The following is a 17,709-nucleotide window of genomic DNA, read 5'->3' on the forward strand; positions in this document are numbered from 1 at the left end:
GGAAAGCCCTTTATAAAGGTAAAAAAATTATTCTGATAAGAGTGTTTTCCAACAGTGATGTAATGAAACATTGATAATTTAAGTTTGAAGTGAGTAAAGCCTCTGTTTAGGCTATTAAGGAAATGAAGAACTTTTATTTTAAATAGATGTTAATTTTAAATCAGCCTACTTCAGTGTGATATTTTACTATATTATCATGCTTAACACTGAGAATTTGAATAATTGTAATGTGATGATCAGATGCAGATATCTAAATCAAAGAATATCATAGGTTTGGGTGGTTGGCGGGTGGATTATTTATTTTTAAAAGTGGATTCGGGTGACTCAAAGTGCACCAGATTAATGAATTTATCTTTAAAATGTACAAAAAAAATTTCCAGGGGAGCATGCCCCCAGACCCCCCTAGAGGTACCGAGCTCCACCCACGAAAAGTAGGTGTGGGAAGCACAGCAGGCTATATGATGGTCTTCGAAAAAGACAAATTTAATGATCTTATTATTAAAATACATGATCAGGATTTTACCACCTCCGCCTCGTTTTGAGCCAGGAAAAACCCTGCTATAGTCATGTGTATGTTAATGTGCCAGCTAATCCCCTCTGGCTTTGGCTGGCACTGCTTGTGTAGTAAAAACAGCCAGATGGAAGTTTCTGTGACACATTATTCATCTGGCGTTCCTCTTTAGCCCCAGTCTCATAAAGGATCAACATTAGCAACCTCAAGCTTCAAACTCATGTTGTCCGAGCAATGCAATTATCTAAATACTATAGTGCATTACACAAATAAAACCAGGGAACTGGTGCTTTGATTGCCTTGAGTGATTTTTATCCTCTCAATAATCTCTGAAATTGCAGTTTCATTTCCCTGTTTGATAGTGAAGGATTACTAACATAAAGATGTGCAGAGAATAATATTGTTTTTCTACAATGCAAATTTCTTCCACAAAATATGAATGACATTCAACCTGGCACAAAAACCCTCAACTCTCTAATCTTTCTTTAGGAAAGACATTTTCACTAGAGTGTGATAATGCATGGAAGCTAAATAAACTTGCATTTTCAGTTTCATTTTCACATTCTATATAGTTCATCCAACTCTATTAGTGAAAGATTTGGTATATTGCATAGTTGTGCTTGGACTCCATTGTTTTATTTGTGATAACGCAATGAAACATGCCAAATTGTGCAGACATAATTCTTGGCTAGGCTGTCAAACAAAGAAATTGTGAACACATGCAAAAACAAGAGAGAACCAACAAAATATGAATAACGATTATGATGTAGTCAATATGCCTTTTCCTGTGAGCTTTTTGGTTTTCTAAGCATTTATTTTTTTTATTGTAAGATAAAACCTGGGCTGTAGTTTACACCTTTTTTGCCAAATAATTTTGTTAGATAAATACCTTAACCAAGTTTAGTGTTTTGTTCTTTCCTCCTATTATCATATTTAGAAATATTAAATATTTTCCTCATATTTTGATGGTTTAATTGACCTTGTTAGGTAATTAAAAGCAAATCCCCAAACTAATCCCCTCCAGACATCACTTTTGGCAAAACTGTGCAGCCCTACAAACAAGCACAGAAAACCTGAAGGTTTTTATTTTTATCAGAATAATTACAACTAGATTTTTTTTCACCTAAATTGTGCAACCTATTTAACATTTCCAGCACCTGTGCCCCAGTATCTATTCATAAATTCATGCTCATCCATCATAAAGTCTTGGTACTCCAGCTCTGAAAGCAAAAGCGACTTGGGGCTAACAATCTCTCTGCACAGTTGGCACGTAGCCTCCCACAAAAGAAGGCGATGGCCTTTCGCTGAATTACTTTGTCCTTAATCAATGACACTGCGAGTAAGAAATATATTCTGAAAAATGAGGACGAGCCATGTTATCAATCAAACGTATCTGCGTTGTGTCTAATTGATTAGCCAAATACATCACTATGTCTTGTCAGCGTGAACATTCATCATTTAACAAGGATGAGCGAGAGAGTTATGAGAAGATGCACAGGGAAAATCAACTGTAAAATCCACCAATCAAACTCAATGTAGCTGCCTAAACAAGCACTCAGCGGGTTACTTCTTCGGCACTTAGCAGATTTTGGATGTTTTTTACTTTAGCATTCACGGTTTCTAGCCAGAGTGGTGTTTCTATTGTGCATGTAAACAGCTCCGTTAGATGAGAAGGAAAGATTGTGATGTACAGGAAAGAATTTTAAAAAAAAAGCCTTACAGGAATTGTGTTGCGGACAAACATTCCCTCGACATACATCCTGGAAATGGAAATAGGAAACAACTAAGTGAATCAGCACAGAGAGACTAGTTTCCCACAACAACAACAGTGAAACCAGGTAGTGGATACTTTTTATCCAACATCCTGAGGCATATAAAATGTTTTGTCCCAGACTACATACACAAGCAAATGCTCCTTTTGATAATTCTTTTCACTGTTTTCCCGGTCGGAAAGAACGATGCCAATTAAATGCAGTATCTGTTGTCAAAGAAGGATAGAGAGCTAATGATTTTTGAATGTTGCAGAGAAGAGGGGTGCACTAAATTATTTATTCACCTCTTTCAATAAAGTGACATTCAGTTATTCAAATTACGACATTTAAAAATGCTTTGGTCCTTCTCGACATCGACATCGACTCTCCTCGACCCTGTATGCATGAACCTCAATGTGACCCTGAAACAGTGCCAAAACATCTCCAGCATTAAGCATATGAATACAGATAAGGGAAGCACTTAAATAAATGACTTATAGCCAGGTGAAATGTGTGATTTTTTTGCACCCCTAGTGGCCCCAAACTAAACTGCAGTCTGTTTGTTACACACTTTACTTTGAACATAGGCTACATCGCCCTACTGCAGCAGCCAATTTAGTCTTAAAATGATATTATGAATTTTTAGAGATCTTCAAAGCTAAATTTTCAGCAGCCATTACTCCAGTCTTGAGAGTCACATGATCCGTCAGAAAACATTATAATTATGTTGATTTCTTCTTATTTATCAATGTTGAAAATGGTTGTTCTGCTTAATAGTTTTATGGAAAACCTTTTTCTAAGGATTCTTTGATGAATAGAAAGTTCAAAAGAACAGCTTCTATTTTGTAGTAGTAGAGACATTTATAATAATTATAAAAGATTTCAGTCAATTTTGATTAAATGAATGCATCCTTGCAAAATAAAAGTATTCATTTCTTTAAAAAAAAATCTTACTGATCATAAAACACTAGTGCAAATGCTTCCATTGAGGGAAGAGCACAACAGCAGTTTGGTTCACAAGAGATGTTTTTGTTTCATTTGTGACTCAAAATGATGGAGAAAATTCACTGGAAAAACTGCAGTCAAGTCACATGTTTTCTTCTGGGCGTTAACCAGAGGTTGGAGTTGACATCTTTCTATGATTGTAAATTATGTTTTTAGGGTGCCTTTCCAGACAGAGCCATTATTGGATCCAGTGGCATAGATGGTGGTGTTGTCCTTACTTATTAAAGCCTGTGTGACATAGATGCAATCAGGAGTTAAGTGTCATGCCACAGAGGTCTGCCTAAGGCTAAAGCTCCTTGATTAATGTGTTGAAATTTCTTCATGTTGTTACCATTGAAAATAATGAGGAATGAGTCATCACAAGCTCAACCGCTGATGTTCCCTCTGAGTCTCGTCTTTTCATGAATAACAATCATTTTTCAGCTCCTTTAGGAACAAGAAGGCTGCAGAGGCATCCGAAATGTATATAATTAATTGCTTAGTGTTAACTGATTTACAGTTTTTGTTCGAAAAATGCTTATTATGATCCTGTGGTAATATATGTTAATAAATGATTATGATAATGGATGTTGAACTGAAATCTGAATCGAATGAGGAATGTACTGAATTCAGATCCATTCAACAGGTAAACTGAGCAGGAATTTAATTAATCCTACACAGATTTTGTGATGTATAGTTATTGCATCATTCATTTTGAATAATAATGCGGATTTATTCCCTGACATGTACAGTAAAATACTTATAATGCTGAATAATGTTTCCCCAATTGATTAGATATATATTTTCTACAGTTTAATACTGTCAGAACAGTTAAATATATTATATAATAAAAAAAGAATACTGCATTATCAACAGATAGGTATATAATCTAATTTAAGATATTTTATAATATATAATAATGTATCTGATACATGCCGATTTCTTTTTAAATTAAATTTCAATAGTTCATTAAAAACTAAACAGTGGAGTTAGAGTTAGACAGTTAGTTCATTCCATTTACTTCCATACATTTTTATTTTAATTACAATTCTAAATCCTATTTGGACTATAGTCAATCATACACGTTTCTGTTGAGCTTATGAATGCAATTTCCAATCAGAGGCGTTTTGATTCGTCTGTTTAGTACGCATGCTCACTGACTGAATTCTAAATCTATATTCGCAAATTCTCTCATCATTATAAACAACAAAGTTCAGAAAAGATGCAGGAGATTTAAAGTTATGTTTTTTTCGCAAAAACTCCCGTTATAATCACTGAAGCGCATTAGACTGAAATCTTGAATCGCTTCAGTGTTCTTTGATTGCTCTCTTTATATAATTTCTTCCTAGTTTGAATAACCATTTTGTTTTTCATGCTACTGAAATGACCAATATGAAACTTTAATTTTCTAATCCGTAAAGAGCAATAAACTTCATAAATGGTTCTTTTTTTTAGTTTTGTGCTTTTCCCCACAAAAAAAACAACATGATTACAATATCAAGAACAACTAGATGCGAAAGTTCGTCGAGACAAACTTTAAGTTGGCTTGAGAAAGTTTGGAGCAGAACGTTTTTTTGCTAGGCGGTTGCTAGGATGTTATGGGTTGTTGCTATGGTGTTGCTAGGGTATTTTGGGCGGTTGCTAGGGTGTTCTGGGTGGTTGCTAGGTGGTTGCTAGGGTGTCCTGGGTGGTTGCTAAGGTCTTTTGGGTGGTTGCTAGGGTATTCTGGGTGGTTGCTAGGGTGTTCTAGGTGGTTGCTAGGCGGTTGCTAGGGTTTTCTGGGTGGTTGCTAGGCTGTTTTGGGTGGTTGCTAGGGTATTCTGGGTGGTTGCTAGGCGGTTGCTAGGATATTTCTGATGGTTGCTAGGGTCTTTTGGGTGGTTGCTAGGCGGTTGCTAGGATATTTTGGGTGGTTGCTAGGCGGTTGCTAGGATATTTTAGGTGGTTGCTAGGGTCTTTTGGGTGGTTGCTAGGCGGTTGCTAGGGTGTTTTGGGTGGTTGCTAGGGGTCTTTTGGGTGGTTGCTAGGATGTTTTGGGTGGTTGCTAGGGTCTTTTGGGTGGTTGCTAGGCGGTTGCTAGGGTGTTTTGGGTGGTTGCTAGGATATTTTGGGTGGTTGCTAGGGTCTTTTGGGTGGTTGCTAGGCGATTGCTAGGGTGTTTTGGGTGGTTGCTAGGATATTTTGGGTGGTTGCTAGGGTCTTTTGGGTGGTTGCTAGGCGGTTGCTAGGGTGTTTTGGGTGGTTGCTAGGGTCTTTTGGGTGGTTGCTAGGCGGTTGCTAGGGTGTTTTGGGTGGTTGCTAGGGTCTTTTGGGTGGTTGCTAGGCGGTTGCTAGGATATTTTGGGTGGGTGCTAGGGTCTTTTGGGTGGTTGCTAGGGTATTTTGGGTGGTTGCTAGGGTGTTCTGGGTGGTTGCTAGGCGGTTGGTAGGGTGTTCTGGGTGGTTGCTAGGGTCTTTTGGGTAGTTGCTAGGCGGTTGCTAGGATATTTTGGGTAGTTGCTAGGGTCTTTTGGGTGGTTGCTAGGGTCTTTTGGGTGGTTGCTAGGCGGTTGCTAGGGTATTTTGGGTGGTTGCTAGGATATTTTTGGTGGTTGCTAGGCGGTTGCTAGGGTCTTTTGGGTGGTTGCTAGGTGGTTGCTAGGGTGTTATGGGTGGTTGCTAGGTGTTGCTAGGCGGTTGCTAAGGTATTCAGGGTGGTTGATATGTTGTTACTAGGTGGCTGGTAGTTGTCACAGATGGTTACTATGGAGTTTTTATAGAGTTCTTAGCATGATCTTGGCATGATTTAACACTTAACTAATCACTATTAGCATGTAGCTATTCACTGCTAGCATGTGTAGTATGTTGGAAGTGATGTTTGCTAGCATGAGTCAAAAGAGCCAAACCTCATCTCTATACGATGTTCTGATACAGAGATATAGGTCTTACAAAACGGTTGCTAGGGTACTCGAGTTTGGTTGCTATGGAGTTGCTTGGGAGCTGGAAGATTTAAACTTAAGTTTATAGTGGTTTGAAGTTTACAGTAGTTTACAGTAGTTTGAAGTTTGACAGATAGATAAATAAGTTAGATAGACAGACAGACAGACAGACAGACACACACACACACACACACACACACACACACACACTAACTCGCTCACACACTCACTCATAAACTCAGTGTGTGTGTGTCTGAGTTTAGAGTTTATAAGTGTATAAATTGATGAGTTTATAAGTGTATGAGTTCTTGAGTTTTGAGTTTATAAGTTTAAATCAGTTTAGAGTTTATAAGTTTAAATGAGATTAAGAGTTCAGAGTTTATTAATTTTATGAGTTTAAGAGTTCATAAGTTTGTGAATTCATGAGTTTATAAGTTAATTAGTTTATAAGTGTTTATAGTTTATAGTTTATTAGTTTAAATTAGTCTCAATGGCTCATATAGTATATAGAACGTCAGTTTGGTTTAGTCTTCAAGGTGTTTAGATTTAAATTTTTGTCGGTTTGAATTTTTTAGAACTCCCCAATGTAAGTCAATGGGAGTTTTTGAATGAGTTTTTTCGAGTTTTGATCGTCATTTTTAGGAAAACCGTAAGTCCGATCAGTCTGAAAAGATAAAGCAACTCGAGTCAGATCAGTTTGAGTGTCTGAGCCGAGTTTGGAGTATGTAGAGTTAAAGCTCTAGGAGGAGTTTGAGTCAGATTTTTTTCCGCTCAGAAGAATAATAATAATATGTTTAAATAGGATTTCAATATGTTGGCTCTCTCAAGCCAACTTAATAAGCAACAATCATTATTTTTGTCATGATATTGCAGCTTTACCCTCTAATAAGTTCCTATTTTTTCATTTATAGGCTATTTACATTATGCAATTTTTGTGTAAATACATGTAGCATTAAACAGTCTGTGTAAATAAACATAAATGCCATGTCAGATGCAGCTTCTGTTCCACCTTGCAGTATAAAGATGGCTTTCATTGTAACAGTGTATAGCACTGTGATTTATTGTAACTGGTTAAATTGAAGTATTTGACATAAAAAACAACAGATACATTTAATAAGGTAATATTAAAAAAAAAATCCCTACAAAGGTAAAAAATGCCTATGTAAAATCAATTCCAGGGGGCAAATACTCTCACCCTAACTGATATAATGAGATGCTTTTTACCTGTGCATCCATAAGCAGGTGTCTCATTAGAGCCATGGATTGGCTCAAAGTATCTCTCTCGGTGGGCAGAAAGGTGTCCTCTTCGTGGCTCATGGCGTTGGGTCTCTTCACCATGAAGTGAGCGATCTGGTCGTTCAGGCTGTTCAGAGATTGCACAGCTGGAGAGAAAGAATGAAAGATGAAAGTATAAGTACACTTACACTTACACATACACTTGTACTATATCCCCTATATGGGTTTCATATTTTATTATGGTCAAGTTTACATTATACAGCAACAACCGCCCATACATAAAGCACTGTTATAACTTCACTGATGGAATAATTGCCTTGTCATTTATATCAGATAACATGAGGCCATGAGACTCTCTGAGATGTTATTGCTTTTCTAAAATTGCTCTGGGCAAAAAGAACATAAAAATAAAGCCAGCACTGGCACTCCATTTGGACCAAGCGTCAACCATAGCAATCAAAAGCCTTTTTCACACGTGCGTAGGGCTTCCAGTGTTTCTGCAGCTCTTACAGAAAAACACATTGAGCATTTACCCAGTAATAGCCAAACATTGTCATTGTGTGTCATTAAGAATGCTTGCAAACTTGATGCTCATGAAATCTAATTTACATTTACACTACCATGTAAAAGTTTGGGGTCAGTAAAAAAAAAAAAATGTATCATGGTTTCCACAAAAATATTAAGCAGCACAACTGTTTTCAACATTTAATAATAAGAAATGTTTCTTGAGCACCAAATCAGCATTTTAGAATGATTTCTGAAGGATCATGTGACACTGAAGACTGCAGTGATGATACTGAAAACTCAGCTTTGCCCTCACAGGAATAAATTATATATAAAACAGTTCTTTTAAATTTTAGAAACATTTCACAATATTACTGTTTTTATTGTATTTTAGATCAAATAAATGCAGCTTTGGTCAGCATGAGAGACTTCTTTCGACAACATAAATAATCTTACTGACCCTAAAAACCTTTGAATGGTAATTTATATACTATATAAATGGTAATTAATCTACAAAGAACATAACCCAAACCCAAAGAATAAGTTATAAACTGCTTAAATCGTCCAGATTCAGTCAGATTTAGCTTTTGTGTGCACGTCTGGCTTTCCCTTTCTTTCGATGGTCCACTTTCTACTAACTATAAGTAACTTTGCAACTACATGTCAACAAACTCTCATTAGAGTATTAGTAGACTGTAATAGACTGTAGTAGATTGTTAGGGTTTCGGGTTAGTAGAATAAGTTGACATGTAGTTGCAAAATTACTGAAATCTCTTAAAAGAAAAGTTTATATAGTAAAGGACCATTTTGATAAATACATTTATAGTGTATACAGTCAATGTTTTTCAGTGCATCACTCTGACATGAATTTGGCCTGTATGAATAAAAAAAAAAAAAGTTGAAACTTTTTACCATGTTGCAATTCCAATATTTCATCACAGTCAATAGCCTGGGTTTGCCATCATTGGCAAAGGTGTGCCCATGTGCATGACCTCAGCTGGTATGCGTTTGGATTGCAACCCTTCAGATGATTCGGCTCATTGGCATGCAGTCTGCCTTTCTCTAATCCTTCTCCCATGGCATCGGCAGCTACCCCGCGCAAGCTTCCATTTACCATTAATCCCTCTCACTTAGCGAAGGCTGCCAGAATTATTGTAAGTCCATTACCACTATAGAAATCTCACATCCATGCCCATTTTAATGCATTTATTCATAGTTCCCGGCAATCACGCCTGACCCTTTTTTGCCTCTATCAATCAGTGCATCAGCGTATCCAACAAATTAAAAGAGGCACATCAGAATTCTTCCACACAACATCACAGTGAAGAGTATTCAGTATGGCATTGACCTCAGCTGGCCAGGAAGCTAATGCTGACACATACGGCCAATAATTAGTTTTAGTTCGACTCATCAGCTCTGATGGCAAACAAGTCATTGCTGCAGGGTCATCCAGAAGGATGGAGAATTAGACGGACAGAAAAAGAGGTCATCATCCACTCACCGTCATGTCGTTCCAAACCTGTATGACTTTATTTCTGCTGAGAAACACAGAAGGAAAAATACTGATAGAATCTACCTTGGGTTCAACATTAAGGTATGAGAGAGTTTCAGGACAGGTGTCAGAACTGTCACTTGCACTCTGGGCCAGCGCTATATCTTATATTTCATCATGTACATATATTTTTATACTTTGCAAATGTAAACATTTCATTTTCTGTGATATTGGGTTGTGAAATCTTCTTCTCTGAAATTTTGTCAGGTAAGAAAAATGATCTACAAACCTGTGATATTGTGACTTGTGATCAGCATCAGCAAAAATGGATTGAAAATTACGATCAGTAATGTTTTGCCATGTTTCATTTTCCAGCAAAAATGTTTGAGTTTTCTTATATAGAACACCTATGTTGTCAAACTGCTGAAGATGTTTTCTTAATTTGCTGATGTTTTTTTTCCTATTGGCAAATGTTTTCTTCAGTTGCAGCTCATTGAGCTCTCTCAGCCACCGTATAATTGTCTTGAAAACTAGCAACACTAAGGGTGCTTTCACACTGGGCTTTGCTGCGGTCCGAGCCCGAGCGCGATTGTTCCCGGCGCCCCCCGCAGCGTTGGTCTGGTTTCACACTAAACTTGATTCTATCGAACCCTGGTCCATTTGCGTGCATATTACGTCATCGCAAACGTGCACGGCGCATGATAGAAAACAGAACGCGGGTCCAAAAAAAAAAAAGATCCCACCAGTAATGCACTGACTAACATTAACTAACAATGAGCACAATTGTTTTAATATTTATTAATATTTGGTAATGTTGGCATCCACTTTCACTGAGAAAAGAACATTCTGTTCTCCTTTTGTCTTCCACAGAGGAAAGAAAGCCATACATGGTTTGGAATGACATGACACAAGAATGAGTAAGCAATGGCAGATTTTACATTTTTTGGGTGAACTGTCTTTTTAAAGGGATAGTTCACTTTGAAATTAAATTTTGGTATGTTTTAGCTTACCTCAAGGGCATCCAAGATGTAGGTGTCTTTTTGCAGTAGTTTCAATTTTGATATTTTTAGGTCAAACCGTTCTTGTCTGTCAGTCATTTAATGCAGGTCTATGGTCACTGTCTCAAAGAGCATGCACAGAGTCCAAATTAAAACAATTCCCCGTCGTCCAAATTAAACAATTCCCCATCGTAAGTAGCCTATACACATTGATGGCCTAAGACACGAAACGAACGGTTTGTGTGAGAAAACGAACAGTATTTTGTTTTTACCTCTTATACACAGCCACGTCCAAGTGATCTGAGGGCGCGCGCGCATCCTGGTGGGTGACGTGTACGCAGACTGGTGCATAGATATATATACACTAGATGTCACCTTAAAGACATTCGTTCCAATGAACTGCCGTAGACAAGGCGACATCTAGTGTATATATCTATCCACCAGTCTGCGTACACGTCAGATCAGATCACTTGGTTGGACGTGGCTGTGTATAAGAGGTAAAAAACGATATAAATACTGTTCGTTTTCTCACACAAACCGTTCGTTTCGTGTCTTAGGCCATCAATGTGTACTTACGATGGGGAATTGTTTAATTTGGACGACGGGGAATTGTTTTAATTTGGACTCTGTGCATGCTCTTTGAGACAGTGACCATAGACCTGCATTATATGACTGACAGACAAGAACGGTTTGACCTAAAAATATCAAAATTGAAACTACTGCGGAAAAAAAGACACCTACATCTTGGATGCCCTTGAGGTAAGCTAAAACATACCAAAATTTAATTTCAAAGTGAACTATCCCTTTAAGAGTCCGGCTAGTGCACGTCCCCTGCAGTTGTTATTCAACTAGGGAGCCTGTTAGTGCTCAATGCATCATGTGGAAAAGCAGCCCTGGCTGATATGCTTCACTATGTATAAAACCTCAAGAAAATAGTAAATATTACCTATACTCCATCTGTTCTGTCCACAAAAAAACATTTCCATCTTTCACACGCATCGATTCTGAAGCAATATGAAGCACTTGAGGACAGACAGACAGACAGACAGACAGACAGACAGATGAACCAGGGTTTGAACCCTTGGCTTGCCAGGTCAGTTATTTATCCACCATGGTGCTGCCACCCTATTAACAAGTGATAGAATATGGGGTCATTCATTGGATGAATGAATCAAGGACCAGTTTGATCTTATAATGCACAGTTAATGAAAACTTAATTAAATTTGGGATGATGTGACTCAGCAGATCCAAAGGCCCTTAACAGCAAAAACAGAAGCACAAGGGCATGAAAGAGTCTGTACTATCTTCCTTTCGCACTGAGGTTATGGATTTAAAATCTGGTGCAGTCAGCTACAGCATTGCAGGGGTCATTTAAGATTTGAGAAAGATACCTTCACATAGAGACAGCAAATACTAGTAATATCTCCTCTTAGAAAGAGTTTTCCAAGCAGTTTATCTTCCATTTTCCATGGGTGTATTGTTTTTCGTGTGATCGGAGATGCTTAAATCACATTTCAGGAAATACCACAATATCTCTGCTATTGCTGACTGTGGCATAACACAATGCTGGAACTGAATCACATTGTTTCCTTATTATCCTCAACCGCTCAAGAGATAAAAGTCAGGAATCTTGTTTTTAAAAACACTGAATCCATTCACCAGAAATGGGAGAAGTTGCTTATAAATGGCACTGCTGAATTGGAAGTTTTGCTGAAGTTTGTGCATTGCGTAATAATGTCCAAAACACAGATCGTGATACACTTTTTCACCTTTGTGTGGCTCAGAAAAACTTGTTTTTTTCCGGGACTGAATTGTCATGAAATATACATCAGATTTTTTTTTATTTCTATATAACATAGTGTTGCTACTTTCATTCTACTTTCGTATCCTTCCACTGTCTTTCTATTATATCAATGCAAGTTAGAATTTCTCATCTTACAACTCAAAATGGATACAGTACTGTACTTGTTTTCCTGTTAAAACAGCCTATCTGAAAATGCAAAATTTAAAAACAAGTTAGAAGCAGATAGACCTGTTTTCAGAACATGTAGCCTATTTTGAATATAAGTGTGCATATAATCAACCAGTGTGGTAAAGACAAATTACAATTAAAGGGTTAGTTCACCCAAAAATGAAAATTCTGTCAGTAATTACTCACCATCATGTTGTTCCAACCCCGTAAGACCTTCGTTCATCTTCGGAACACAAATTAAGATATTTTTGATGAAATCTGAGTGCTGGCTCAGTCCTCCATAGACTTCTAGGTGACCGAAACTTGCTGGCCCAGAAAATGTATTAAAGAGATCGTTAATATAGTCCAAGTGACTCCAGTGGCTCAATCTTAAGTATATCAAGTGACGAGAATACTTTTTGTGCGCAAAAACAAACAAAAATAACGACTTTATTCCACTATTCATTTCCTTCTCTCTGGGCCTCGAGTCTTTTCACGTAGTGTTTTTGCGCAGCGCGTCTGTGTTGTTCGTCACACGCATCACACACATGACCAGCGTCGGCCAATAGTGAGCCTACGTGGTGACGTGCAACACAGACTCGCTGCGCAAAAACACTACGTGAACTAACTCGAGGCCCAGATAGAAGGAAATGAATAGTGGAATAAAGTCGTTATTTTTGTTGTTTTTTGCGCACAAAAAGTATTCTCGTCGCTTGATATACTTAAGATTGAGCCACTGGAGTCACTTGAACTATATTAACGATCTCTTTAATAACTTTTCTGGGCCAGCAAGTTTCGGTCACCTAGAAGTCTATGGAGGAGTGAGCCAGCACTCAGATTTCATCAAAAATATCTTAATTTGTGTTCCGAAGATGAACGAAGGTCTTACGGGGTTGGAACAACATGAGGGTGAGTAATTACTGACAGAATTTTCATTTTTGGGTGAACTAACCCTTTAAGTTAGATATATTCCCTGAAAACAGTTTGTAACACCATGTATTGATATGCAGTGTTGCTTAATTCTTAATTCTGAACTTTCTGGGGGTTGATAAATAAAAAATATTTATTCATTTGATGCACCTTTTACCCAAAGCAAATAAGATTACAAAGCATGAAATGCATATTTTGCAGTGCTGCCACTGGCAAAAAATGGCCTCACTAGACTTCAGTAGGCCTATATATTTTTTGATAGGCATAAACCTTTGATAGATGATTATAAGCTCAAATGTCTCCAGTTAAAACTCCAATAGAAATGTACAAAAAAACAAAGTTCTGGTATAATACAAAGATGAAGAAACTACAGGAAGATGTGTTACATACAGCTAAATATACTCTAACTAGTAAAATAGTAAATATGTTTTCCAAGTAGAAAAAGTAACTTGGACTCAGATGTCAAGATAGACTTCCGCATTATCCGTCATATTCAGGGTTGTAAAAAATGTATTTTCATATTTTAATGCTAATAAGCCATTTAATAGGCTCTGTTTTTGTTCGCTTTTCATTTTTATTCACGAACTTACAGGACAAGCATAGGCTAGATTATGCATTAATGAAGAGAAGTGGAACAGAGACCATGCACTTCAGGTTTCATCAAGAATGCTTGTTCAATAAATCGCAAAAAAACTTTGTGCTTTGTTACTTTTGATATGAAACTAAGTCTCAGCTTTCAAATTCTGTCCATTTTATCACAAAATTCAAATAATAAATACCGTTTTGGCGCTCTTTAATGTGGCGCGAGAGATCACTGTAGCGCCTCAGTTCAAGCGAAGTGAAACGCGAGTGAACGCGATAATCTCTTCCTATTTATACTTTACAGATTAATAAACATGAATTAACATCAGAAAATATGTTAAATGACACAGTCCAACTTACCGAATGCGTATCGTTCAACCGCGAAAAGCCATTTTTTGCCCATGCATTGACTTGATAGTCAGCAAGAGTGCACTTGCCACCAAGTGGGCAGGAGTGAGAGTTACAGTTACTAGTTCAGTGTTATGACGAACGGCTTTCAGATTTTTCCGTCACGCGACATTGCTTGGAGTGCATAATCAAACTACAACTACATTTACATTTACATTTAGTCATTTAGCAGACGCTTTTATCCAAAGCGACTTACAAATCAGGACTAAATTAAGCGAGTCATCATGAAGAGGCAGAAGACAACAACAACGCAAGAAGTGTTCAGAATACGAAGTTCAGGCATTATTCAGAGTAGCATAAGCATGATAAGTGGGATTTTAAGGGAAAGGTTTTTTTTTTTTTTTTTTTTTTTTTTTTTTTTTTTTTATGAGTTTAGGTGCTCATGGAAGAGATGGGTTTTCAGCTGTTTTTTGAATGTTGTCAGGGATTCAGCATTCCGGATGAGGGTGGGGAGAGTGTTCCACCAGCATGGAACTGTGAATGAGAATGATCTGGAAAGTGATCTTGTGGCTTTCTGTGATGGAACCACGAGACGTCGCTTGTTGATTGATCGTAGGCGTCTGGTGGGGATGTAGGCTCGTAGGAGTGAGTGAAGGTAGGAGGGAGCTGAGCCTGTGATAGATCTGTAAGCAAGCGTCAATGCCTTGAACTTGATGCGAGCAGCGAGAGGTAGCCAGTGCAGAGAGATTAACAGAGGGGTGACGTGGGCCCTCTTGGGCTCGTTGAAGACAAGACGAGCTGCAGCATTCTGGATCATCTGAAGAGGTTTGGTAGCACATGCTGGAAGTCCGGCCAGAAGAGCATTGCAGTAGTCAAGCCTAGAAATGACCAGGGCCTGGACGAGGAGTTGTGTTGCGTGCTCAGTTAGGAAAGGTCTGATCTTCCTGATGTTGTGCAGCGCAAACCTGCATGATCGAGCTGTCTTTGAAATGTGATCTGTGAAGGTCAGCTGGTCATCAAACGTTACTCCCAGATTTCTGACCGACCTTGATGGTGTGATTGATGATGAATCAAGCTGGATGGTGAAGTCGTGCTGTAGAGACGGATTGGCAGGGAGGACGAGCAGCTCAGTCTTTGCCAGGTTGAGCTGCAGGTGATGTTCCTTCATCCATGTGGAGATGTCTGCCAGACAGCTCGAGACCCGTGCAGCTACTGTGGGATCATCTGGTCGAAATGAGAGGAAGAGTTGTGTGTCATCAGCATAGCAGTGGTAGGAGAAACCATGTGCCTGTATGATGTGTCCCAGTGATGTAGTGTAGATGGAGAAGAGGAGGGGACCGAGAACTGAACCCTGGGGAACCCCTGTGGTCAGTTGATGTGCTCTGGATACCTCGCCTCTCCATGCGACTTTGAAGGACCTACCTGTGAGATAGGATTCAAACCAGTCGAGTGAAGTTCCTGTGATGCCCAGTGATGAGAGGCTGGACATAAGGATCTGATGGTTCACGGTGTCGAAGGCAGCAGACAGATCAAGGAGAATGAGGAGTGAAGATTTGGAAGCAGCTTTTGCAATCCGTAGGGCTTCTGTGACCGACAGTAATGCAGTCTCAGTTGAATGCCCTTTCTTGAAGCCAGATTGGTTGACATCCAGCTGGTTGTTTAGAGACAAGAAGGATGTTACTTGGTTGAAAACAGCTCTTTCAAGTGTTTTTGCAATGAATGGTAGGAGAGAGATGGGTCTGTAATTCTCTACAAAAGATGTGTTTAGCGTTGGTTTTTTAAGCAGTGGAGTGACCCGAGCCTGCTTGAATGCTGTAGGGAAGGTGCCAGTATGGAGGGATGAGTTGATGATGTGTGTGAGTGCTGGTAGAAGTGTGGGAGAGATGGCTTGTAGAAGGTGTGAGGGGATGGGGTCTAGAGGGCAGGTGGTAGGGTGACTGGAGAGGAGAAGTGTAGATACTTCTTCCTCTGTTAGCGGCGAAAAGGAGGACAGAGGGGTATTGGCTGTGGGAGGGGTCGGTCTGGGTTCCTGTGTGTGTGGAGCTGAGAATTGACTGCTGATAGTTGTTGTTTTGTTGGTGAAGAAGTACTACTACTAACTACTACTAATAATAGGCTAATATATAAATTAATAATATTGTTGCAGTGTTCATCTTTTTGTTTTAGGCCAATTGGTTTTCACTCATGGGCGGATGACCCATGATTAGTTTAAACACACGTTTAACTTAAAGTTACATTTGTAATGAATGTAGCCTATTACATGCTAAAGCCGATTCAGCATCAGCAAAAACAGTGAGTCTATTACGGTAAGTTAGCCAAAATCAGCGGTCAAATCGCTCCCTCGTGATTTGATTGTTGTAAAATGTAGTCTATACTGTTGCTAAACTGCGGGACGCGTTTGATAATAAAAGGCTATTAAAAGTACCAAAATTGAGGCAATAGATGCTGTTCCAAATGCGGCGCGCGCTCCGAAACATCTCACGGCAATTCGTACGAATTCTACGAGGTGGCTAATTCGTACGAATTCATACGACCTCACTCGTACGAATTAGTACGATTTTTGCTAAATCGTACATATATTACGAATTGCCCAATTCGTATGAATTCATACGAATGACCTACCCCTGACCCCGCCCCTAAACCTACCCATCACGTGGGTTTAGACAATTCGTACGAGTGAGTTCGTACGAATTCGTACGAATTAGCCACCTTTTTATCACTCGTACGAATTCGTACGAATTGGTCGTGAGATAGCGTTGCAGCACCGCAACGACACAAGCAACGTATATTTTGGGCTTCGTGTGCACATCTAAACGATCAAATATGTCAAAATGGCTGTCTTGGAGATTCACTTAAACAGTTTATTCACTTAAATACAGTTTATGTCTTAAATGGGCGTTAATAGTTGGGAGAAAATATGATGCGTAATAATGATTAGATCTGCATTTGGTCTTAAAGAGGCAGCAGTCTAATAATCCTGCTGACGATTGCTCCATTAAAGGAGAACTCCGGTCAATTGACAATCGACTACTGTGGACTTCGACCGAAAACAGGATGTAAATACAGGTATGTGCGCTGGCTGAATAAACATAATTTTTATTCATATCTTTCACATCTACTGCAGTCAGATTCACCCGCGTTCACTCCGAAGGAATCACTCACATGACCTGTGCACTTGTAATGACACATCAAGGATGTTAAGAGGCTAAAAGCAGGTTTAAAACTTGCCCCATTGAAGTCAACAGGGTGCAAATTTTAAAAAGAGGATAACACGTTGTAGGCAACACCGATTTTTGTCGTTGTTCTCTGTACTGACAGCACTCCAAATGTACAAAAAAATGAGCTCAATGTTAAAATTGACCGGAGTTCTCCTTTAATGTGAATCAAACAACAAAAGGCAAAGAGAAAATCAGTCACAGCTCTTGAATGAATAATTTTGGCTTTTATAAGCTTTAACCTATCTATGATAAACTATGCAGTGTTATTTTAAATCTGACTTTATTA

The 17,709-nt window shown here is 38.6% G+C and overlaps 1 protein-coding gene across 4 annotated transcripts in view; it reads right to left on the minus strand.

The window, feature by feature from the left end:
• kaznb (kazrin, periplakin interacting protein b) overlaps positions 1-17,709 on the minus strand; it is a 155,874-nt gene that overhangs the window by 110,550 nt on the left and 27,615 nt on the right. For all 4 annotated transcript variants that reach the window (XR_014625876.1, XM_084395593.1, XM_084395596.1 and 1 more), the window contains exon 2: positions 7,389-7,546. Coding sequence is in view for 3 of the 4 variants with exons in the window: in XM_084395593.1 (XP_084251719.1) it covers positions 7,389-7,546 (158 nt within the window). In the remaining variant the exon portion in view is untranslated. The remainder of the gene's footprint in view (positions 1-7,388; positions 7,547-17,709) is intronic.

Source organism: Rutilus rutilus (assembly GCF_951802725.1).
Source record: "Rutilus rutilus genome assembly, chromosome: 22".
Taxonomy (NCBI): domain Eukaryota; kingdom Metazoa; phylum Chordata; class Actinopteri; order Cypriniformes; family Leuciscidae; genus Rutilus; species Rutilus rutilus.